The sequence below is a fragment of the Dipodomys ordii genome, unplaced genomic scaffold, assembly GCF_000151885.1.
Source record: "Dipodomys ordii isolate 6190 unplaced genomic scaffold, Dord_2.0 Scaffold201, whole genome shotgun sequence".
Classification (NCBI taxonomy): domain Eukaryota; kingdom Metazoa; phylum Chordata; class Mammalia; order Rodentia; family Heteromyidae; genus Dipodomys; species Dipodomys ordii.
Window position 1 is genome coordinate 1,148,656 of NW_012267417.1, and position 24,932 is coordinate 1,173,587.

Genomic DNA, 24,932 nt, shown 5'->3' on the forward strand with positions numbered 1-24,932 from the left:
TTCTCTTAATGAGGAACAAGCTGATAGGCACAAGTAGTAGATCTAGCTAGTAGTTCTTCATCCATGTCACCTTAACCTCAGAAATCAACTGAGCAGGCACACAGGCCTAGGTGTGATGCCATTTTCATGAAAGCCTGTGTTTTTTTCTGTTTGTTTTCACATCACGAAGAGAACAAACCATCACTTTCTTAGCTCTAAACACAGCTTATTTTTCTAACTAATATCATACCAGGGTAGCCACAGCATGTTCTGTCCCCTACTGTGTTAAGTAAGTGTGACCACATTTATAGCTCAGTGGGACTGGAGACAGACCACTGAAACTCAGAGCTGACATGGAGGGTGTGGGAGCACAGCAAGGCAGCAGCCAGCCAGCCAAAGGATAAAACCACCTGCTGGTCCAAATACCCAAGAGGCCTGGGGAGATGATCAGGCCTAGGTTTCAGTAATGAGGCAGGGAGTATGTGCTCACTAGTACAAATATAGAGGACATGCAGTCTTGGGTCTGTGTACTTTTAGCTATCTGTATAAAATCAATTTCCATAGTGATCAGACATGCAGAAGAGTAATTTCCTGTAAGGCCTGGGTCCTGGCTCAGTGGAAATGCTCCTGCTTGTCTGTTGTGATTATTTAAGCCACATGACCTCAGAGGAAAAACACGCACCACCGACTTAGCTGCTGAATATCTTGATGTGAAAAAGCCAACTTTCTACTTGACTATGGTCTGTGTGTCCAAACCCAGACTTCAGTATTCACCTACACTGCCATCTCAATAGTTATAATTATGATCAAAACGCAAAAGCAGCATACATGTTGTCTTTTTCCCTAAAACATACAGTCTATTTCTTACCTGAAAATTAAACATTTTAATATAGTTTCTTATTATTTCCTTGGGACGTAAGGCCACTTACAGTACTTCATGGTTTTTTGTTTTGTTTTATTAATAGCTGTAGTTAAAGCTTTCTTCTTTCACTTATAATCTTAACATCTTAGACCATTTTTCCCCCAGACAGAATTAATGTAGTACAGTATCTGCACTGATGTTGGATTTTTTTTTTTAACCCTGTGTCTGCACTGACTGGCCAGAATCCTCCTGTACTTTGCACCATCTGAAAAAAAAAAACCCTTCCTTACTACAATTGACACCCACTTCACAAAGATATTACAAGAAATGAAGTGATAATGGTTATAAGATGCTTTGAGTCTTTCCAAAAAGGTGATTTAAAAACACATGTTCTTTTCTGCCAAGGAAGAGTGTTTTTTGCTCCTGGATACAGCTGAAGGAGGGAGGGGCTCTCTGGCCTTCACACTTACTCCCTCCCAAGTATCTCATGTCTTCAAAAAGGTAATAGAAGGGGTGACAAACAGTCCAGCCAAAGCAGGAGCTCGGCTGCCTCCAGCAGGAAGTATGCTGGAGAAAAAGGGGGAGATGGAACTCTTCGAAGCAAGCTCAGGCTCTCTTGCTTCTTTCTGCAGCCTCATCTGTACTGAAATTGGTTTGTCCTGAGGCCTAAATTCAATACAGAGAAAAGCCAGGGCACATAGCTTTGTTGTTGTTGTTGTTAGTTATGAGGCTTGAACTCTGAGCCTGGGCCCTGTCCTTGAAGGTTAGTGCTCTACCACTAGAGCCACGGCGCCACTTCTGGTTTTCTGCTTGCTACTTGGAGATAAGAGACTAAAAATAAAATAAAGAAATGTCACTGGATGCCTGTAGCTCACACTTGTAATCTTAGCTATGCTGGAGGCTGAGACCTGAAGATCTATCACAGGCAAGAAAGTCTATGAGACACTTACCTCCAAACACCACAACAAGCCAGAAGTAGAGCTGTGGCTCAAGTTGTAGAGGGCTAACTTTGAGCAAAAAAGCTCAGAGACAGCACTCAGGCCCTGAGTTCAAGCCCCAGGACTGACAACTCCCCGAAAAGAGTTTTAATTAAAATTATCAGCAGTATCCACTGCAATCTCCCTGCCTCAAACCTCTTCCTGTGTTCTTCCTCATCTCTCTACAGTCCTGTCATTCTTCTGCAACCATGCCTTTTTTCTGTTTTTCTCACCACATCCTATCCTGGGGAGGGCTCTACAGGGCTGAACTGTGTTTCTCTACCATGGATCAAAACTGTCTTCCTTCTGTTCTCTTTACCCTTTTTGTGTCTTTCTTCTGTTTCTAGTGGGGACAACAGTGCATTCTCACATGCCAAAACCTCCTGTTAGAAGTCTCTCCTGATGTTCCTCATGGTACCCTCCTTTTACTTGTCCCATCTGAAGCCAGTGGTCCACTTCCACCTGCAGAATCCTAATCCCTACAAGCTGCTGTTGTTCTCACTCTTACATGTCATGTATCTGTCATAAACAGTCATCCCCTGGGATTTTTCATCTCAGCTCTTTGCAGAACTGGGGCATGGTAGTGTACCACACAGAAGTTTGCCTGTTCTTCAGCTTTCTCTGGTGAGGACTTTGGACCTTGCTTAAGAACATCCCAGGTCTCTGTTCCCTACCCCCTCTTTCATGCCACTTGGAGAAGTATTCCCTAAGCAAATATTCACCAAAGGAAATTTATGTCCGTATCCTCCCTGATACTCACTCTTCCATGGTGATGTACAACAGCTGCTTGCTATCTTTTGTGAAATCACTCAATTAAGCTGGTCGGCAGATGCCTCCTCACCAGGACATTTAATCCCAGTTCTTTTGACCTGCCTCTTGGATCCTGTGTGTTTTTCCCTTTGATCATCATTCCTTCGCCTTCTAAATCCTGAGAATAGCCTCCTCCTCAAAGGTGTGGAGCCTTTTAGGAGACCTGTTTTCCTGGACTGCCCTATGTAGCTCAGAACCTGGCCCTAGCTCTGCTTTTCCTGGGCATCATTGGGATGGTGACAGAAGCTTTGCTCCCAAGGTTTCAGACAAAGGAATGTCCCTTTCTGGCTAGAAAGAAATTCATTGAAGGATATACCTGTGTCCAAGGGAACTTGATATTGTTTTATTTTTTATTGAACATGTGAGGCTGGCACTAAGACTGATTTTCTTGAAAAAAAAAATACTTTGTGTGGAAATAGACACTGGTCAATGGAAGGCCTGTTCTTGTTGGAAAGAAATGTAGATTGGTCCCCACTTACCTGCTGCTGCATGTGCCACTGGGAAGGATAGTTCCTTTGGTGGTGGGATCACGTTTCCAGGGCTGTGAGAAGTATGGCAGCTTGGTACACTCCAGCATGCCTGCCCTGATTGGGGCCTGGGGCCCAATCTCCTCCCTGGCTTTCTTCAGTGACTTTTCTAAGTGGCCAGTCAGCCTCACTCTCCTCCTGGCAGATCACTTATGGCTGCTAAGGGAATTTCTGGCCCTTCCCCCAATCAAATCAAGTTCAAAAAAGAACAGTGATCTTCCTGAAGGGGACTGGAGAGAGAGCTATCTCCTCTTTTTAAGTGCCCTTACCCCCCTCACACATGCATGTGTGTGTGTGTGCATACAACCATATACACCCTTGAGCAGTACACACAAACACTGTTCTCATAGTTTATAGGGGGGTTTAGCTATCAGCACTGAGACTGACACTTCTACATGACAATAGGTAAATAGTGGGAAGGCCCTATGACACTGGCTTTCAGCTTTCCTCCGAAGCATGTACGGGAGTTCCACTGTTTCGGGGACTTGGAGAACCTGAAAAGGTAGCCATGATTCCTGTTTGTTCTCCTGTGCTCTTTTACCTTTTACCTCATCATCTGACAAGAGGACAGGAGCTGTGTTGGTGAATCCAGGCCCTTTGTTGCCATATTCTCTCCCCCTCTCTCCTGCCTCTTAGTTTTCCTGTTTTAATAGTTGCCTCCTTGAGTATTCTTTGCTTTTGCCTTGCCCAGGTAAGGTGGGGCACCAGTGCCCAGGGGAGAAAGTCAACCAGCTACCTCCTCACTTTCCCTTACCCTCCCTCCTTGCATGAAGTGGAGGGCTGACTTGGCCTTCCAGCACTTAACATTATAGATAACGCTATCTACAATTCCAAAGGAGAGGGTAGGTATTATAGAAAGATGCAGAGCTTAACAACTTGGAAATATTTTCTGGCAAAAATGAGTATTCTCACTAAAAGAAAAAGGTTGTATTGAGTCAACAGTGAAATGTGTTTTTTTTCATTCAATCAAAAATATGTATGTAGAGATTCTTTTGCATACCATTATAAATGCTACAATTGGATCTCATAGAGCTTCAGCCCTGAGAAGAGATAGTGAAAGTCATGTAATCATATAATTGACAGCCACAGGGTGTGCTGTGACACAGGGTGTGGTGAGTCTCCTTTCAGCCTAGGAGGCCTGGTCAAGGAGGGGTGTTGTATAAGCAAGAGATAGCAGGCATGAGGAAGAATTATGGATGGGTTTGCTTTAAACTGAATTAGCCAAGCAAGCCACCCTAAGGTCCCTCGACCCCAAATGTATTGTTAGTCAATTTAAGGACTGGACGTCATCTTGATGGAAGCCAAAGAATTTGACGTGAAGCAACAAGCAATCATAATACTAAAGTAGATTTAATGAACTAGGCAGTGGAAACTGCACCCATTTGTGTACTGGAGTCTCTGTTGTCTGACCACAAAGGCTTTGTTCCTATAGCACATTGTTACTATGAAGTTCATATTTCTCCTTGCTGCAGTTTGAATTACACGTTGCCTCTCTGCTGCAAGGAATGTGTCCTAGGTACACCTTGAAGAGGCTTTCCCAACCAGAACATTCCTTTCAAAGTATTGAAAGCACCTATTACCACTGTACTGCTTTGATGTTCCCATATTACCACAAACACTGCAATTGTTGCATTAATAATTCTAGATTAAACTTTAAGTATTAAAAAAGTGAAAATCTACATTTTTCTCATGTGAAAGCAAACATTATAACTTTGTTTTTTTTCTTACCTAAAGCCACTAAAAGTAACTAATTCCATGTCAGAGATAACAGAGCATCCCATCAGTCTATGCTAAAACCATTATTTTGTGGCTATAGTACATGTGCATTGTTTTATCAGTCTATATTGTTTTATCCTTTGTATAAATATTAATGTCTTTACATGATCTTTCCAATTATACATACATGTATGTAACCATGGACAATTAGGTTATTTCTTTTTTATTCAGCAAATATTTTATTTAGAAAACAACACTAACAATACTACCATGCTGTGCCTGTGATTCATTGATAGGCACATAAAGATCTTGCTATTGGCTGGAGAGAAACTGAACTCTGTGCCTGGAGTCCCTCTAACACTATAACTCAGAGAGTTGTAATTGATGTTAGAATAGGCTGGAAATAGTTAGATAGAAAAAGTGCTCTGTAACTTTTTTAATTCTTTGTTTTTTGTTTCATTTTGTTTTGTTCTTTTATTCATAAAGGCAAGAGCTGTCCATTGAAAACATTTTCCAAGATTGGCTTGAGAGTCCCAGAATACCTAAGGTACCTTACGTTCATTGCTCTAGAAGAGTCTGTGGAAAAAAGTAAAATTTGCTGCTTAGCCTGTCAATTATGATGTTGATTTTTTAAATATGTATATAAAAATTAATGATCTTACTGAGTATTGCTAAGTCAGAAAAAGGCTGGACTCTCTCCCCACCCCTTGATTTCAGCCTGATACTGTGAGGTGTGGGACTGTGGAACTGGAGTAGACATGATGAGAGCTATTACACCGTGTGTTGTGAGTTCTTGCAGAGTGTGGTACTGTATATATTTTGGGAGGAGTCACCAGGCAACAGTTTAATACCTGCAGTGAGTTGAACATCTAAACTTCAGGTCTACTCCAAAGCAGCAGTTGTCAAGTAGATGAGCTGGTTGGCCAAGGCTTTCATCTGATCTGTGGTATTCGTGATTCCTTCCCTGATTTCCCTAGTGTTCTTACCACTTAACTTCCCTTCCTTGTGTGTATAAAGATCCTGTTTCAGGCTGGTCTCCACACCTAGATGACTAGGAGCCACTTCTCTGTCCTAGGGACTGAAGCTCATTGTCACTATAGATTTTGTCCTCTTCCCTTTCAGCCAATGGGTAACTGCAAGTAAGAAACCTTTTCTTGGCCATGTCGAGCTCTGTGGGAATGCTGACCTGGAACTTCTCTTCCCTTCTCTTTCAGTCTTATGCTTCGCAGAGGTATTGGGTAGCCCAGCCTCTTACAAACCTGAATGCTGACACTAATCTGAACCTAGACCTGGGAAGTTTGAGGGTGGCACTCCAGACGGATGGTCAAGGGAACTTTCAGGCCTGGAATTTTTCCAGTCTGGGTGGCCCCCAGAGTAGTTACAGATCAGGCTTGACCATTTTAGTGGGCCTTGGGGGATGTGGGTAGTCTCCCCTAACACCCCCCTCCTCGCCAACTACTCCATGGTAGACTCAGGCAAGCAGCCTCTGGAGCCTTCTCGTTTCTGGTTTCATGACTGGTTATATGAGCTTCCCTTTGGGAGTGTCTGAGTGTCAATAAATGTCTGTGACCCATGAAATGAAGGAAAGGGCGGGGGTTGTTCTCTGTTAACTTTTCACATCTTTGTCCTTGCTTGTCACATGGGAAAATGTCACACTAGCCACCACTACTTGTTGTGAAGAAAGAACATTTCCCTTCATTTCAGGAATGCATGGTATCTATTAAACATTATTTGGCCTAGTCTTTCTAGGAGAAAAAAAAAAAAAAAGAAGGAAACAGGGGTGTGGCAAGGCAGTACCTGGATCTGAGATAGACAGTGCTTTTGATTCATCCTGTGGTTTCTAAGGTGACTTCCAAACTATATTACTCACTGAGTACCAAAATCTGGGAAAAACAAGCCAAGGTCATGGATGTCCAATCCTGGGCCTTCATGTTTTAGATGGAGATGGGTGTGGCTTCCTCTGTAGCTGTTTGCTTGGTATGCCTATCCAGCCTGTTACAAAGTCCCCCCCCCCCACCGACATTCTTGGTGAGGCCTGGGTACTGGGAAGAGTTGGAAGTTCAAAGAACTGGCTTCCAAATTTCTTAGCCTGGAACAACAAGGCCATTATTTGCATCAGTTCGCCTGGAGGGAAGGAAAAAGAAAGAGCCTTTAATTCTGTGCAGAGAAGCAGACCCATCCCAGACAGCCCAGATGGGTGGTGGCACCAGGGCTGACCCTCTCTCCACCAGCAGGCTCTGTCATTTCCCCCTGAAGTCAGGAGGGGTTTTGCCACTAGCCTGAGACTTTTGCTTCTCAGTTAAAGGGTGAAGGATGTAAGAAAGGAAGAGACTTGCCTCTGAGCTGTACATTTCCCCACCCAAAGGTCCAGTTGTGTTGGTGACAGCTTTTAGTGTAGACAAGAATCTCTACCATAAACTGACAAAATCTGCTGTCAAAACAGCCAGGTGCAATGAGGCTGACCGGCTGTAAATTGTCTTAAAGACCCAACTGGTATTTCCTTGGGTGTTTAACTGTTCAGTAAAAACAACAGCATCAGACAGCAAAAGACCTTGATTTAGTGCATGGCATTCCATTGGTGGAGGATCAGACGATATCTTTTCATCTCTTATACCCATTCTCTGCCATTATTTATATGGCTGCCGGTGATTTACCTGCTCACAACTCCTTTTTCACTCCCTGAAAGTTTCTTTTCCTTTCCACTTCAGTGAAAGGCTCTGCAAGGGCCACAGACCCTCTGGTTTCAGGAGCATAGGACTGAATGGGACACCTTGTTCTTTGTCCCCATCATTATAATATAAAGTTACTAGCATGTGCCCTAGAATGACAACCTGAGCACTGAAATTGCTCTCCTGCTCTTTGTTCTCCTTTAAAATTTCTGTCTGCCAGCAACTGAAGTCATTCATGACAAGAGTCACGTTCTTCTGGTAAAGTTTTCATTCCACAGGTTACAGAGGCTTTTTGTCTTCTCTCAGGAAGGCTTGCCTTGTGGTTGGCCCCAATTTTCCTTTTTGGCCATGTTGAATGGAAATTATGCAAAAAAGAAAGAAAGAAAGGAAAAGAAAAAAATAGAAAAGTAGAAATTGCTTCAGCAGCAACAAGAACAAACAAGAGCCATGCAGAGGCAAAAATCAATTGGACCAAACCTCTTTCAAAAACACCTTGTAATTTTAGGCTTTACAAAGAGTCTTGAAATAGATTATGTCCTTCTGATTGTAAAAATATTACACATTTACTTTGAAATATAAATAGAAAAAATTTAAATGGCCCAGAGATTATATACACACATATGTATGTACGTACGTACACATACACACAACACGCACACACACTTTTAGTCATTATTCCAACTTTCTATAACACATCTTTCTCTGCCTTTTCAAAAGTAAAAAATACTATGCTGTTTCTTGCAATCTCATACAATAGCAAAACCAAACACATAAAAGCCCTCTCTTCAATGTCAGTCCTCTGAGATAACACACAGATCATTGCTACCACACATAGGCCTTTTTAAACAAGATTGGAATATTATTCCAAACTGAAATTTTCATTGAAGTATGTATCTTATGTACTTTTCTCTATTCCTTCCTTAATACAATTGAAGATCAATTATTTTTACCAGTCTCTTGCTTCCTAAGGGGTAGTATCATAGCTAGATTTTCTCAGCCTTCCCTTCCCTCACTTTTGGAATATTATATAGTCATCTCTTGGGATCCACACCTCTTTAGTACGAAAATTGGTGGATGCTCAAATCCCTTATATAAAATGGCATAGTAATTGCATGCAACCTATGCACATCTCCTCTATGAAATCATCTTTAGGTTATTTACCATAACTAATGCAATGTAAATGATATATGAGTAGTAGTCAACTGTACTTTTTATAAAGTAATAAGCACAAAAGTTTCTGTTCAATGTAGTTACCACTTTTCCTTCCTTCCTTCCTTCCTTCCTTCCTTCTTTCCTTCCTTCCTTCCTTCCTTCCTTCCTTCCTCTCTTTCTCTCTTTCTCTTTTTTTCATTCTTTCTTTTTTTTGTCAGTTGTGGGGAATGAACTCAGGGCCTGGGCACTGCCCCTAGCTTTTGTGCTCAAGGCTAGTGCTCTAACCACTTTGAGCCACAGCTCTACTTTCAGTTTTCTGATGGTTAATTTGAAGATAAGAGTCTCATGGACTTTCCTGCCTTTTTGGCTTTGAATTGTGATCCTCAGATCTCAGCCTCCTGAGTAGCTAGGATTATAGGCGTGAGCCACCAGCACCTGGTTTCTTTTCTTTTCTTCTTAGTATTTTTAATCCAGCATTGGTTGAATGTGTGAATGTGGAACCCATAAATATGGAGAGCTGACTTTATATTATGTCTAAGAACACATTGTGCTAGTTTGTCAGTTCTTTAGATTTGTATTTCTTTTCTTGTCTGCCCAAACAAAAGTTGCTTGTGTTTCAATCTTCTTTGAAAATACTTATATGAAAATACACTAGAGATAACATTTCTTCATTCAGCCTTTCTTTAGTATTCCATGTTGGGTTTTTTGTTGTTGTAGTTTGTTTTGTTTTGGTTTTATCGGTCATGGAGCTTGAACGCAGGGTCTGTGCATTGTAGCACAATGGGTATATGATTGCCCCCATGTCCATGTGCTCAACAATCATAAAGTCAACCAACTATGGAACAAAATAGTTTTAAAAAGAAATTGCTTCTGTACTAAACATGTACTTTTTTCCTGTCATTCTTAAGCAGTACAGCATGACATGGTATTACATTAGGAATTCTATTTAATCTAGAGGTGATCCAAAGCAAACAGGAGGATGTGCCTAGGTTATATAAATGCTATATACCATTTTATATAAGGATCTTGTATATACTCAGAATTTGATATCCATAGAGATTCCTGCAACAAATCCCCCATAGATACTGAGACCTATGTTTACCCAATAGCCTAAATTATTAAAGTTAATTTAAGTTGTTAGCTCTTACTTTTTGAATTTGGCAACTAGACTGAGCCTGGTGGTGCAAACCTGTATTCTAGCCTTCAGGAAGCTGAACAGGAGGATTATGAGGTTGAGGCTAGCATAGGCTACGAAGCAAAATCTTGTCTCAAAATACCAAAAATGAAAATGTTGAAGCTAAAAAATTTAAAGTGAAACTAGGAGCTGGTAGCTCTGCCTATAATCCCAAACTCAGAACGCGAAGATATGAGAATTATGGCTCAAAGATATCCCAGGCAGGAAAGTCTATGAGATCCTTATCTCCAGTTAACTATGAAAAAGCCAGAATTGGAGCTGTGACTCAAGTGATAGAGCACTAGCCTTGGTCAAAAAAGGTCAGAAACTGCCCAGGACCTGACTTCAAGTGTGTAGGTGCATGTGCACATGCATGCACGTATACACACACACACACACACACACACACACACACAAAGTTATAGTAACACAGGTATTTTGTATTGAATGAAAGCTTCTCTGGAGCTGTTGATTAGATTAATATTTGAGGCACAATGACTTAAAATCATCCATTGAATAGATCAGATTGAAATTATCTATAGGTTTTGTGAAACATGTGACTAACTAATCCATAGACACTTTCAACTTACTGTAGCAGCACAGATGATTGCAACCAAAGGGTAGAATGTCAGAGTACAGAGTTCACAGTAGGCATTCAAAGGGTGTGAACTAACTACCAGCCTAGCTTCAGTTCTCAATTTCAGCTCTCAGTCAGCTTGTTTCCTAAGGTATGCATACATCAGCACACCAATTTGGGTGAACCTCAGATCTTTTGTGCTCCCATCTCCTCTTTGAAGGAGGTGCTCAGCAGCCACAAATCAAAACCATTGGCAGCAGTAGTGGTAAGGAGGATAGCCAGGATGGCTAATGGGCCAGCCACATAATATATCCTGGAAATAGGCAAGAATCCACCTGAATTCTCAGATGACTCTTGAATCACAGAATTTAGCATAGCAATTATTTTGGCATCTTGGGGAAATGCTACTTCTTTCCAAGCAAACACCTGCAAGTTGCCAAAGGCCACACAAGCAAATGAGAGAACACATGTCTTGCTGGGAAAATTCTGCAATCACCAAATTCAGGAAATGTGATACAGTCTTTTACAAGACGCGCTGTCATCATAGCCACAATGTGTCTTCCGCATAGAGAAATCCAGTTTGTTTCTTGGGAACCATTTGTAGGCTCTTTTAGTGTCTGTTATGTAATATTATCAACATAGTTTTAAGGCCATTAGGATACTCAGTCTCAGTAGTATTTACAAAAGTTCTACATTTAATGGCCAGTCAAGAAATTGAGACTGGTTATTTTGCAAATTCCAGCAAAAGTATGTTTTTCAAATTATATGCACTATGAGATCTTTGGTTCTTTTATATTAATAATAACAATTGCCATGATGTGATAATACTGCAGGGGGTAATGGCTCCTAATAATTTTACTGTTGTTTTTGTTCAGTAGTTTAGCTCACACTTTTCAAATTTTTATTTATTTTTGTTATTATAAAGGTAATGCAGGGGCTGGGAAGGTGGCTCAGTGGTAGAGCGCTTGCCTTGCATGCATGAGGCCCTGGGTTTGATTCCTCAGCACCACATAAGCAGAAAAAAAAGCCAAAAGTAGTGCTATGGCTCAAGTGGTAGCATGCTAGCCTTGAGCTGAAGAGCAGAGGGATAGAGCCCAGGCCCAGAGTTCAGGCCCCACGACCAGACCCCCCCCCCAAAGAAAAGGTAATGCAAACAGCAGTTACAGTTACATAAGACAGGTAATGAGTGCATTTCTTTTTGAGCAATGTCACCTCTTCTCTTGCTCTCTCCCAGTTTTTTCCCTCCAACCCCCCCCAACTTGTATAGTTCATTTCAACATAAGAGTATAGTGAGTACCACTGCTGCATTTGTTCACCTTTTGTTTAGCTCCCATTTTTATTAAGTGACTGAGCATCTTGTGAAGTTTCTCGAAGACATATTCTTCTGGCCTCTGAATGTCTATGAATCATCACAGTCACTTACTGTTAAGCAAGGAGCCTGGCCCTTTACATGGGCTCTCCATGTTGCTATATAGCTCAGCAGCATTCCCAATAGACAAGAATAAAATTTATTTACATATTTTAATTTTAGCCTAATTTCATTCATTTTTTGGCATCTATAGCTTATTACTCGTATTCATTTGCTAGGGAAGCAATATTTTAATGCCACAGGTGGGGTGGCTTAAAGAACAGAGATCTTTTTTCTCACAGTTCAAGGCTTGGAGTCTTAAGATCAAGATATTGGCAGGCTTGCTTTCTTCTCAGGCCTCTCCCTTTGGCTTGCAGGTGGTTAACTTCTCACTGTTCTTACGTAGTCTTTCCTCTATATTGGGCTCATATCTCTGTCCTTATCTCTTCTTTTTATAAGGACACCAGTTATAGTACACTGAGGCTTACATATGTGACCTAATTCTACCTTAGTGAGTCCTACCTTCAAAATAGTCGCCTTCTGATCCACTAGAGGACACAGTTCAGCCCAAAGCAAAACTCATTCCCTGTTTCAGCATTTCTAGAGAATTTCTTTGAAATGGCCAAGAATCAACCCAAGCTAAACTCACTATATTTTATCCCTCTGTGGAAGAATATATGGTAGGTACAGTTTTTTTTTGTCTCAAATGATATTAGTTACCTAGTCCATAAAAATTAATATATAGAAATATGGAAAAATATAAATATAGAAAGGTTCATTGTCCCAGAGGATAGTAGGTAGCAGAAGGTATATGCTGGATGACATATCATGTTAGAGTCATCTGACTGGACTCTGCCCAAATATTTTGACCTCTTCAGGACATCATGATGAAATAGAAAATTTGTCATTGATGGCCCCACATGAAAGCTCTATGTTCCTTTTTTCTTTCCCTTTCAAAACCTGATTTCTAAAAAGCATTTGAATCTCTTCACAAGACTAGGCCCCCAAGTGAATACTAAGAATCAAAACTTCTTTCTCTCCCTGGAAGGTTTCTTTTGTACATGGTAGAGTTTAGGCTTTCATTGTAGAACTGTCAGGTCTCCTGACTGGGTGCAAATGGAAGCTTCTTCCAGGATATGAACAGTCCTCAGAGTACATTGCCTGCCCTCTCTTCTCCTCTAGATGAGAAAGTAGCCCATATTTCTATAATTTATGAGGGACTGTGTTGATCCAAATATGAGAGAAACACAGGTGTTGCACTTAAGATACTCAATAATTCATCAGGAAAATAAATGTACAGATACGTAAGCTAAGGCAAAAAACAAAAAGCATAAAAAGAGTGCAGAAGAAAGAGGCCATTTCCATGTGTGGAAGAGGAGAGGCTAAGGAAGCACTTGAAACTAGTCCTAAAAGGCAGGAGATCTAGAGAGGTAGATTGTAAGAAGGCTTTGTGAGCTGAGAGCCACATAACCAAGCTCAGTGGTGTAAACCTGAATGCGCTTGTGTGTGACTCATGCTGAATAGCACCAAATCTCAGTGACAAGATAATTAACTAGTATACCAGAACTATGACTGAGGCTCATCAGGCAGTGCCCAGATCCAGGGGGATACCTGGAAGTAGCATCCCTAGCAAGAGAAAGAGCACTTCCCAGACACCTAATTCTCACTCTCAAGCTCCCTTCAAAGTCTTAGTTTCCATGACACTAGCCAAGGCCATTCTACCCCTAAATGGTAGAAGGATAAATGCCCAATACTAATAAATAAATAAAATAATAATAAGATCTATTAGGTAAATGTTTTGGTAAGTATTTAATCATTGATTTTACCATTTATGTTCTGCCTGTTTGGAACCAATTTATGCTCAAAGTTGTTTTTTTTTAAAAAAAAAGTAGACCTTCAAATGAGCTTGATTAATAAGTCAGGACACAGCCAGATGACACTGGCCCTTGAAAGTGATGCTAGAGTATCCCCACAAGTTTAGGGAACCACCAAAGGCTTTCGAAGGAGAGAGATACTTAAGTAGCAATTTCACAGTATGGCTAGGTGGTCCAGATCCTTGCTGGAAAGATAACTCTGGGTGAAAGGCCATACTTCCCGCCACCCCCCCCCCCCCCACCACCCAAGGAGATGAAGTCACCAAATGGAGTGGCAAGAATAGTAGATTGCCTTTTGATCTTTGGTTTACACCTTTGAAAGCCAAAGCTTTCCAGAGTCATTCCTTTACACAGATATGTTTTTAAAACATCATTAAATGTCTGGTTAGTCTACCCAGAAAGCATATGAAATATACTGAGAATCATCTACATCCAAGGGAATAAATATGAAGCCATAGTGTATCCAATACTGCCAGTGTCAGGACAGGATACTTGATGGTGAGGTACAGCCAAGGCTTTTACCCTTTAGGATTTTAAGTTGATTGTCTAATGTAAGTGGAGTGGCTTCAATAACAGTAGTTAATGTTCTCTGTTGTGAAGGCTAGATGTTCATACACACACACACACACACACACACACACACACACACACACACACACAAGTATGTCCTACTGGGATCAAATCAAAGGTGTCACACGTGCTTTATCACTGAGCTACATTCTGTGCCCTAACCATGCATGTTTTTAAAGTGAGCTCAAAAGAAAGCACATAAGGGTGTTTTTCTCAGTTGTTTAGGGTGGCGAGCATCTGAAAACTTTTTCCTTTTAAACAAAGTTAAAAAAATTCTGGACTGGCCCAGATGGACACAAATACTTTGAAACATGTGACACCATGGAAAGAAGTCTAATATTTATTTGATGAACTAAGGATAAATCTGTTCTGCTTTTAAACCAGAAGGAAAAAGAAGCAGAAGCCACAAGCTCTGAAAAGATTATTTGGCTCAGTTTAGTTGATAGAGACAGTTGGTAGTAGCTTGAGTAATACAGGTTTAATAAAGAGATAAAATTGAGTTCTTGCTAGATGTAAAGCTCTAAAGGCTTGGGTTAGACACCCTCAGGGAGACTAGGTCAGCAGAATCAGCCAGGAGCCTGTTAAAGCTATAGCTCTCGGGGATACTCTGTACTTACTGAGTAGAATCTCCATATGTAGAGCTGGGATTGGTTGATATGATCTATAGTTGTATGTACTCTACATAAAATAGTTCATTTGATGTGTCTATTCTAGAATATATTCTGTCAGATGTAGTTGCTTTTCTAAATTCAATCTGAACTCTCGGCATGCTTTTTTTTTTTTTAATTCTTACTCAGTAATCCAAATACTTGCTTTGAGATTTGGTTTATTTGTTCAATCAATAGGCCACACGTTGTGCTGGGCAGTGGGTGTTCTGAGCTGAAAGGGTACAGACCCTTCTCATGAGCTCATAGTCTGTGGAGACATTTACAAACAAGTCATTATTTGTTAATGCACAAGAGGCCTCTGCCCTAGAGTTGAAGACCCTGGATGAACTGCAGAGGTTGACTTCCTGTATTTGCCATTTCCAGACAGAAGCCTAAAATATAAGACAATAAAATGCTTAAAGGCTTGGCCCCAACTCAGTCACAAGTCAGTCGGGTGGTTGTGTAAGTGAGCCATGTAATTTGTCCTCAAGGTACAAAGTCTAGTTAGTGGGCCATGTTTGGCTTTATGAATATTATTTGTTTGTGTACCAGCATGATTCACTTATGGAAAAATTATTATATTGTTCATCATGATCAATACCTTTTAAGAAGATTTCATTGTAATGGTGCTTTATTTCATGGAAAAAGCTCTTTAGGGAGGAGTAATGTAAACTCAGTACCAGGATAAAGATACCTGTTTCAGAATATAAACCTCTGTCCATAGAAAAACACCTGATTCTGCTTTTGAAGATGAACTGCCCACATTCTCTGTGGTATTAGCTTGACATACTCTAAATTCTTCACCAAAAGTAGATCATTTTACTTTTTTTGCATTATGCCCCTGCCAACTCTAAGGAGCAGTTTTGAGTGAGTTAGAGGAGGGTGTGTGTGTGCACACACACGTGCACACACACACGTGCACACACACACACACACACACACACACAGCCTTTTGGCTGCCTTGTATCACATGGCATCATTGTATATCCTGATTACCTGGGACTTTGAGTCAGTGCTTCCCATTGTGGCCTTCCAAAATATCCATGGTTGCTTGTACCAGTTCTTGCCACCGAAGCATTCTCCCAACAGGGAAAGCTCTGAAGGGCTATTCTGCCTTCTCCTTTGTGAACAAAACCATTATAATGTAACAAATGGGTATATGTTTAATGCATGCATAGTATACTGTTTCTTGAATGTGCTATCTCATGCTTAATGGTTTCACATAGGAAATACTGGGTTTTATTGCATCTGAGAGCTGATATATTTTTTGATGTTAGTGAATGTGAGTGTGAAGAGAGATTTCCTTGGGTTCTGTGTCTTTGGAGGATAGAGCTATTCCTCCCTTGAGATAGAAACTAAATTAAATAATCCATACCAGCCCACCAAAACAAATAAATAAAGGACAAATGGCCAAACAAAAAAATGTTCTATGTATCTGCTAAAGAATTTAAAAGATGTTTCCTATATTTTCTGTTTGCTTTTGTCTTCTATGTTGGCCCCGAATAGGAGAACATTCATGATATAGCCAGGTGTCAGCCAGCCAACAAGTTTATCATAGGTTAGGTAATGGTTAACCAGTGTCAAACTGTTTAAACCCAATTGTGTGTCTAAAAATGGCAGTGTTCTCTATACTCACCTCTATGAGGTAGTTATGTTATTCACGAGCACTCATTAGCAAGTATACTCAAATCAATCAGCAACGGTCCTATTCTTCCAGGCTGGTTCTCTCACTTGAGCCATTATAAATACAGTAGTTCTACTTCTAGTCCTGTCCAGTTAACTGCTACAATTTTGTTGTTCATAAATGAGAAGGTACTGGGTATAGGAGAAGAACCAGTGCATTATATCCAAGTTTATGTTTGTACATTGATAACATCACCATGAGGTTTTGTTCAGTAAAGTTAATCTTATGTTGGATGAAGAAAGCAATTAGTACTTTAAATATAGATTTGAGTCAGCTTTATTACCATTGTGCTCTGTGGCCAAGAGTGGGTCATTTATATCATTGCTTGTGTGGGGGATGGGTGCTGAACTTGGGGAGGGCAGAGCCTTTGCCAGTCTTATGTTACTACTTACTATACCCAGGTACTTCCTGCACTGCAAGTGTACCTGGTCACACTGTGAGAGGAGAAAAGTTAGATTTTACTTGATGAAAATATCTTCCTTTTTCTCCCTGGACTTGTGAATTGTCCTCAGACTTAAACTTGATCTCAGTTTGGGTTGGTGTTGGGGGGGGGGGGGGTTATGTTTCATTCTGCATGATGTCTTACAAACTTCCACTATCAAGAATTTCTTTTCTCTCCCTTTGAAAAATTGCTACTTGAGAGATTATTGGAAAAAAGCTTAAGTGATTCTCATTCTGTAGGAGCATTGATGCTGGCTAATCACTGAAGAATAGGCATTTGCTAGTAATTCAAATCACAGTTATTAACCTGATTAACCTGCAGGAGATGAGAAAGCTTTGCTGAGCTTCTTAGTCTCAAGATTCTTGCAGATCAATATTGACCATAGGCCAGTTTTTCCTTAGGAAGTGGCAACTGTTATTTCTAAGATACATTTTGGTGGCCAGATGCAGTCAGTGGCTTACATCTGTAGTCTCAGCTGTTGGGGAAAATTGTGGTTCGAGGCCAGCCTGGGGAAAAAACTAGTGAGATCCTATCTCCACCAACAGGCTGAGCATGGTAGAATGTGTCTATGGCCCTAGCTACTTGGAAGGTCATACACAGGAAGACTGAAGTCCAAGATTCAAGCCCAGCCCTTAAAGCAAAAGTGTGAGACCCTATCTGGAAAATTATTAAAGCACAAAGGGCTGGACACGGCTCAACTGTTAAGAGTTCCTGCCTGGAAAATGCAAGGTCCTAAATTCAAACCCTAGTACTGCAGAAAAAGATATATTTTGAGATCTGAAAATAAAGTATTTATTTATGTCACATCAGTATCCTTGAAGAGAAGGCCCAGAGTTCCAGGTTGCTTTTTGACAGATAAGCAGACATGGGATCCAAATGTTTAGGAAGGAACCTCATTTCTTATGCTGCTTTCTATTTAAATCATTAGAGTATTTACTGCTTTAAAAAATAACCAAAGCAAAACAAACAGAACCAGTAATGAAATCTTTATGAGAAATTGCCACAGTGATTGCTGCATATTTTATAGCAAAACGTTGTAGTGTTCCATATATTGAGAAAGTAGGACCTATTTGGGGTTGGGATGATCAAACCCAGATGCTTTCCTAAAATTATATTTTCAGTGCATTTATATGTCTGTTACAAAGTGTGCTACATGCTAAAAATATTTTCCTTTGTAGGCCAAGGGAAATTTCAAACCACATTGAGGGATACATATATCAGATGGTTTTTCTTAAGTGTGTTAAGGGCATCCTGGTTGTTATTAGCCCCAACTTTACAATATGACATTATTTATGCCAAAAAGCTTCACAATTCAATTCCTCTTTAATTTCAGCAACTTTATTGGCATGAAAATGCATGGAAGGGAGGCCAAAGTCAATACATCAGAATTTAGGGCTAAGACTCCAGGGCAGCAAGTGATAATAGGATTCGGCTGCAGATAACTCCTACATCCCTGAGGCCTGTTTCCTGGGACAGGGAAGCTGTCTGCATTGGGCAGCTTCTCCTGTCTTTTTCCAATTGCTTCATCTCATTTTCTCTCGTTCCTCCCTTTTCCCTCAACCATGTGAGGAGTGCTGTCTCTTTTCATAAGCTATGTAACCAAGCAAGATACTCTCCCACCCCCTCCCTCCACCCCCGCCTTTTTTTCTGTGTTTGCTGGTACTGGTACTGGGGCCTCTGTGCTATCTTTTACATCTCTCAACTTGGTCAGGGCTAGCACTCTACCATGTGAGCCACAGCTCCACTTTGGCTTTTTGATGGTTAATTGGAGATAAGAGTTTCATGAATTTTCCTGCCAGGGCTGGCTTTGAATCTCAGATCTCAGATCTCACCCTTCTAATTAGCTAGAGTTACAGGAGTGAGCCACCAGTGCCCAACTACATTTCTCTCTTTTTTTTCTTCCTCCAGGGCTGAGGACTGAACCCAGGGCCTTGCTCGCACAGGGCAGGTGCCCTTCCGCTGGGCTAAACCTGCAGCCCCTACATTTCTCTTTTAGACCCATTTTTGTTTGGATTTATCACAAAAAAAACATTTCTCTAGAATTCTCACTATTTTTTTCTCCCCAAATTATATTTCCATCACTGACACTGACATTTTGTATTTAAGAGGCATATGCCCAGATTTTTGCATAAATGCTTCAAGAAGCTGCAGATCAATCAATCCAAGAATATAGAAATTGTCTGACTTAAAGAACTAGACCTTTTAATTTAATCCTTCCGTCTTCCCTGGTATAATAGAGTTCCCCACTTTTCATATTTAATGTCCAGAAGTTTAGAAAAGGCTGTTATTGAGTAGATTCTATGCCATTCATTATATATAATAGTTATATATGTACATATGTATGTATCTCCTAGTCACATTGAAAAATAAAAATATCTATTTTATTCATTTTTTATTTGAAAATTATAATGGTCCTGGGGTTTGAACTTAGGGCCATGTGCTTGCTAAACAAGCACTCAACCATTTCAGCCACATCTCCAGCCTTTCATTGCCTTGGTTATTTTTGAGATAGGTTCTTGCTTTATGCCAAGGCTGTCCTGGGCTATGATCCTGCTATTTGTGCTTCCCCTTGTCACTGAGGTGACAGGCATGGTCTACTTCATTCAGTCATTGAGTGTCCCCTATAGTGTGTCACAGTACCCAACATTACGCTCATTTTATAGATGAGGAAACTGAAGGACAAATATCTCAAATTAGAAATCCATGTTAACTATTACATTGGCTATAAACATTTGTAGCTACTACTAAGATTTCTGATGTCTCTGCATCTAACAGCTAGTACATTCAGAAAGCAATACAGAATTATCAAATTTAATTTTATGATATTGTTTGCTTGTTTTGAATAGGTTCTCCCTATATAGTCCAAGGTGGCCTTCAACTTGTAATCCCCTTGCCCTTGTCTCCCTAGTACTTGGGGTTACAGGAATACACTGCAATTGACTTAATTTTATTATGTTCTTGTAACAATGGTCAGCTTCTTGTTTTGAGTGACATGGGGCTAGAAATGAGATTGTTCGTTTTCCTGTATAATAAGACACCAGACAGAGAGCTTGCTTCCTTGTGTCTATCACTTATCACTTGTAGCCTTATCATTTAGATCACTTTCCCTTGTAGCGAAGGGAAAGATGCTTGTGTGTGTGTGTGTGTGTGTGTGTGTGTGTGTGCGCTTGTGTGTGCGTGTGCACGTGCCAGTACTGGGGCTTGTGCTCAGGGACTGGGTCCTCATCCTTAGCTTTTTACTGAAGGCAGGTGCTCAACTACTTCAGTCACAGATCCTCTCCTAGTTTTTTGGTGGTTAATTGAAGATAAGAGTCTCATGGTATTTCCTGCCTGGCTGGCTTTGAACTCTGATCCTCAGCTCTCAGCCTCTTGAGTAGGTAAGATTAAAGGCATGAGCCATTGGTTCCCTGCAAGATGGTTGTTTTTAGTCACTCCATGGGCCACATCTCTGCAGGTTTCATCAGAGGGCATCAGGTCTGTATGACTTAGGTCAGGCTATAATGTCACAATTCAGTCATATTGAGACCTTTGAAAGTTTACCTAGATTCAAATACCAGACAAGCTTTTGTCTCCAATGGGAAAGAAGAAGGGAATTTATATTTGCTGTTCTACTACGTTATGCCTCTTGCTCTGGCTCATTTCATCCTCATCACAGCATTATCTCCATCTCATTGATTCAGAGAGATTGTGTGACCCAAATGTCCCCAAACAAGGAAATGGAGTGCCTAGGTTCAAGTTCTCAGCAGCATATCTCCCATTACACCAGGGCTCTGTACAAGAACATTCATAGGACACCTGAGGTAGCAGCAGCTTATTTACTTATGTGCTTTCCAGTGACCACGAATCTCAGCAATGAGAAACACTCATTGCATAGAAAGTATAGCTAAGGGCTGAGAATGTGGCTTAGTGATAGAGTGCTTGCCTAGCATGCATGAAGCCCTGGGTTCGATTCCTCAGTACCACATAAACAGAAAAGGCCAGAAGTGGCACTGTGGCTCAAGTGGTGGAGTGCTAGCTTTCAGCAAAAGAAGCTCAGGAACAGTGCCCAGGCCTTGAGTTCAAGCCCAGGACTGGCAGAGACAGAGAAGAGAGAGAGAGAGAGAGAGAGAGAGAGAGAGAGAGAGAGAGAGCTGCTAAAAAGAGCCTATAATATTTACACTATAAATTTAAATCCATAATTATAAAAATAATCAGGTCTAGGAGTATAGCTCAGTGTCAAAGACTAGTATGCCCTGGGTTTGATCTTTAATGCCATAAAAAACAAAGTCAGAAATGACTACAAGAGAGCTTTAATAAAGTCGAACATACCTAATCCTAACATAAATATAAATTAATGGATGATTTTTAAATCTTGACTATTACGAAGTATTTATGCTAAATCCAATAAAGCTGTAATGTTTTTTGCAGTTCTTTTCCATCTATCATACTGGTAAGCACAAAAGACTGTGTTATGCACAGAATGGCTGGGTTTATCCCTAGTAGAGAGAAGTTATGTTTGGTATCTAAAGAACAATGAGAGTTTGCTGCTTGGCTGATCAATGCTGGATCAAGTTCACATTCCCCAGCTCCCACTCTCCCACCTCCACACGTAGGGGTGGAAGCAGAGCAAAGAGAGGGAGGACAGGACAGGTCTTTTTTTTTTCTCATAGAGATCCAAGCTGGGTCTTTCCTAATATGGAAACAACTGGGCCTGGATAACATTAAACATTGATTTCATCCACTGCTGGAGAAAACATCCTATGAAAAGTAAAGAGATTAACAGCCAATTAATTCTGGCCCTTCCCATTGTTTTCTGGGAACACCTCCTTGTATGGAGCTAAATGTTTGGTGAGCAAACATTCTAGAAATGGCTTTCTCTCATATGTTATTTGTATTTGGGATAGCTCAAATACACCTCAAAACTATTGCTGATTTTATTTTACTCTGTGTGTGTGTTTGTGTGTGTGTGTGTGTGAGAAAGAGAGAGAGAGAGAGACAGAGAGACAGAGAGAGACAGAGAGATTTTACTTCTCAACAAAGAGTATGATACAGACCCATTCCTCTTGTTCAAAAATTGTGTCTTATTTGAGTTTCTTGGAGGGCATAACAGGTAATCTAATATGAGTGAAAGTTTTTAAAAATAAGACACACTGAGGACCCAGACTCTCTCCATACCCCCTCCTTCAAAGTAGTATCTGGCATCAGCATGTCCATGTATACACATTTCTAGACAACACACCCAGTCCATCTTGGAAAGTGACAGGAAGCTACCTAGACATGGTGTTGGCTTTCAAGCCGGTGAAATACCAAGGTATAATATGTTTGTATGTTTAACTAATAACATACCTTTGGGTAAATATTTTTGTCAGACTAATCTTTTTAATAGCATCCATGTATGTGTATGTGTTTTCAAAAGGATTTTATTTGGTTAGTTAGATGCCCATTACTCAGAGACATCAGCATGGGCTACTTCCTTAATGGACAGTAGCTTTGTATACTGCAGAGGTGTTTTCCATCAGCACATGTAATCTCCTGGTTCTAGCCATCAGACTTTCAAATACAGCCATTAACATGATTAAAACACTGCAAATACCATCTTCATGTTGACAGCCTTTCAGGTCAGCATTAGTGCTGACCTGAAATATCAGGTCTTCTGAAGACTAGGATCTGAGATCATCTCACTCACAATTGTATTAACTATGAACCAAGAAAAGACTTTAAAAAGTCAAACTTCTGTTTGTACTCACTTCCTTTCTGAGAAGAGGGCTGAAATCTTCATCTACCCTGATTTCAGCCTCAGGGCTGACTGTGCTAACTCAGCTGGTGCTCTTCCACATAAGCCATGCCTCTGTCCCTGCTGCTTGGTTGTTTTGAAGATGGAATTTTCTGGAGTCTCCTGCCTCATTTGGTTCTAGATCATTAGATCTCAGCCTCCTGAATACCTAGGATTACAGGCATGAGCCACCAGTGCCTGCTCTTCTACTTACTTTTAAGTCTTTTGTGTGTATGCTTAACTCAGACTTCCAATTCTATTAGGAGCACCTTCTTTGGAAGTGAATCCTAATATTAGCCCCTCCTCCCAGCATTGGGCTTCTGCCCAAAGGGAATCTTACTGTTAGAGAGTATGGCATATGGTCATCTTATGTGACTAATCTTCAGATTTCGATATCTCCCAAGCTTGTACAATTTCTTTACAGTAACCTATATGTGTAATGCTGAAGCACTGTTAAAATAGGTCAAACCTATGGTTCTCAGTGCTAGCTGCACATTAAAATCATGGGTGGGGCCGCTACCAGAAATATGACTCTAAGTAGTCATTTTAGTATTGGGTTTCCTCCCTCCTCTTATGAACAGTGATTCTAATAGGCAGTCAGGGTTAGGACCCCCAGATTAACAACTACCTATTTGTAATTTCATGTGTCATCTGTGAAAATTCTTAAAGGTTATAGTGTCCATGAATGTCAAGGTCCCATTAAGAATTGTAGTTATACAAGGGAATATACTCATATCTATTTTCTCAAATGTCTTTCAGTAGACTTCTATGGTATGAAATTATATTTTGTGTGCTGTGTTTTTCTGGGTTTTATATGATCCACATAATAAACAATATTTTAAAATAACGCTCCACACAAGTGTTCCCTAAGCTCTCTTACCAGCATAGAACGATTGCTACTTTTCCAACTAGGAGACTCAAGGGTCAAGCCATGTGAAATCTTAAAGGTACATCTTAAGGACAGACTCTACGAGGCACAAGCAACACAGCATGTGTGTGTGTGTGTGTGTGTGTGTGTGTGTGTGTGTAAGCATTCTGACGAAATGCTTCTCTACAAATCCTGGCTCTTCTTGCTCTACCAGTTCAAAGGGTCTGTGGTCTCTGATAATATGGTGATGCAGTATTGTTTCTGTTTTAAGTCACTTCCCTGCAGCTTTGAATAATGTTGCTTCTGAATTCTAATAGAATGTGACAAATATCAACTGTCTTCAGCACATTTATGTTCAGAACTCTACTAGAAAGGAGGTCCAGAGAGGTCATACCAACTAATGTGGATCCCAATTCCCACAAGCCACAAATGTATTTCTTACACCACTCCCTTGTCCCAGGGACTTCCAGAGGTCAGGGACAGAGTCTCATCCTGTTTTGTTCTCACAAAATCTAGGCCTCTGTTTTGCAGTAGGTAACTACCATGTTTGTCAAGTGAACAAACTATCATTATGTCCAATGAACATTCTTCCTACCATCTAAGATACTTTCCTCTGATTTTTATATCAAAAAAGATATAATATTTGTGCATGTTTTATAATAGGTTTATATGATATTTGTACAGTATTATTTTTATTTTTAATAGCTCTTCTCATTGATTTGTGCGTGTGTGTGTGTGTGTGTGTGTGTGTGTGTGCGCGCGCATGTGTGTACCACCTGGGGCTTGAACTCAGGGCTTAAGAGCTGTCCTTGAGGTTTTTTTTTTTTGCTCAAGGCTAACACTCTACCACTTGAGTCACAGCTCCACTTCTGACTTCTTTGGTTAGAGATAAAAAAAAAATCTCATGGACCTTCCTGCCCGGGCTGGCTTTGAACAGCAGTCCTCAGATCTCAGTCTCCTGAGTAGCTAAAATTATAGGCATGAGCCACTGGCATCTGGCTGTTTTCATTGAATTTTATAGTTAATCACATGAGCTTAACTTCCACACTTTATTTATAAACGTTAATAGAAATATTAGAATCATGAACGTTTTTCAGATTCCCATTTTCTCTCTTCCAAAATGAAAACAATTAAAGGTTTTTAAAAAAAGAACACACATATAAGATGATGCTAAATGAAATGCACCCCAAGATATGGCCACACGAGGTCTTTCTTTGTTGTTGCTGTTTTTAATGTACTATGTGATTTTTTTTTGTTTCCTTTATATGTTCTTCCCCCTATGGTATATCCCGGTACAGTACTTG

General features: G+C 40.4%; 1 protein-coding gene across 1 annotated transcript in view; it reads left to right on the forward strand.

The window, feature by feature from the left end:
* The window catches only part of LOC105999796 (chromosome unknown open reading frame, human C9orf3), a 309,886-nt gene that overhangs the window by 202,168 nt on the left and 82,786 nt on the right, over positions 1-24,932 (forward strand). Inside the window, exons 11-12 of the mRNA XM_013034920.1 lie at positions 5,358-5,459; positions 5,994-6,102. Coding sequence (XP_012890374.1) covers positions 5,358-5,459; positions 5,994-6,102 — 211 coding nt within the window. The remainder of the gene's footprint in view (positions 1-5,357; positions 5,460-5,993; positions 6,103-24,932) is intronic.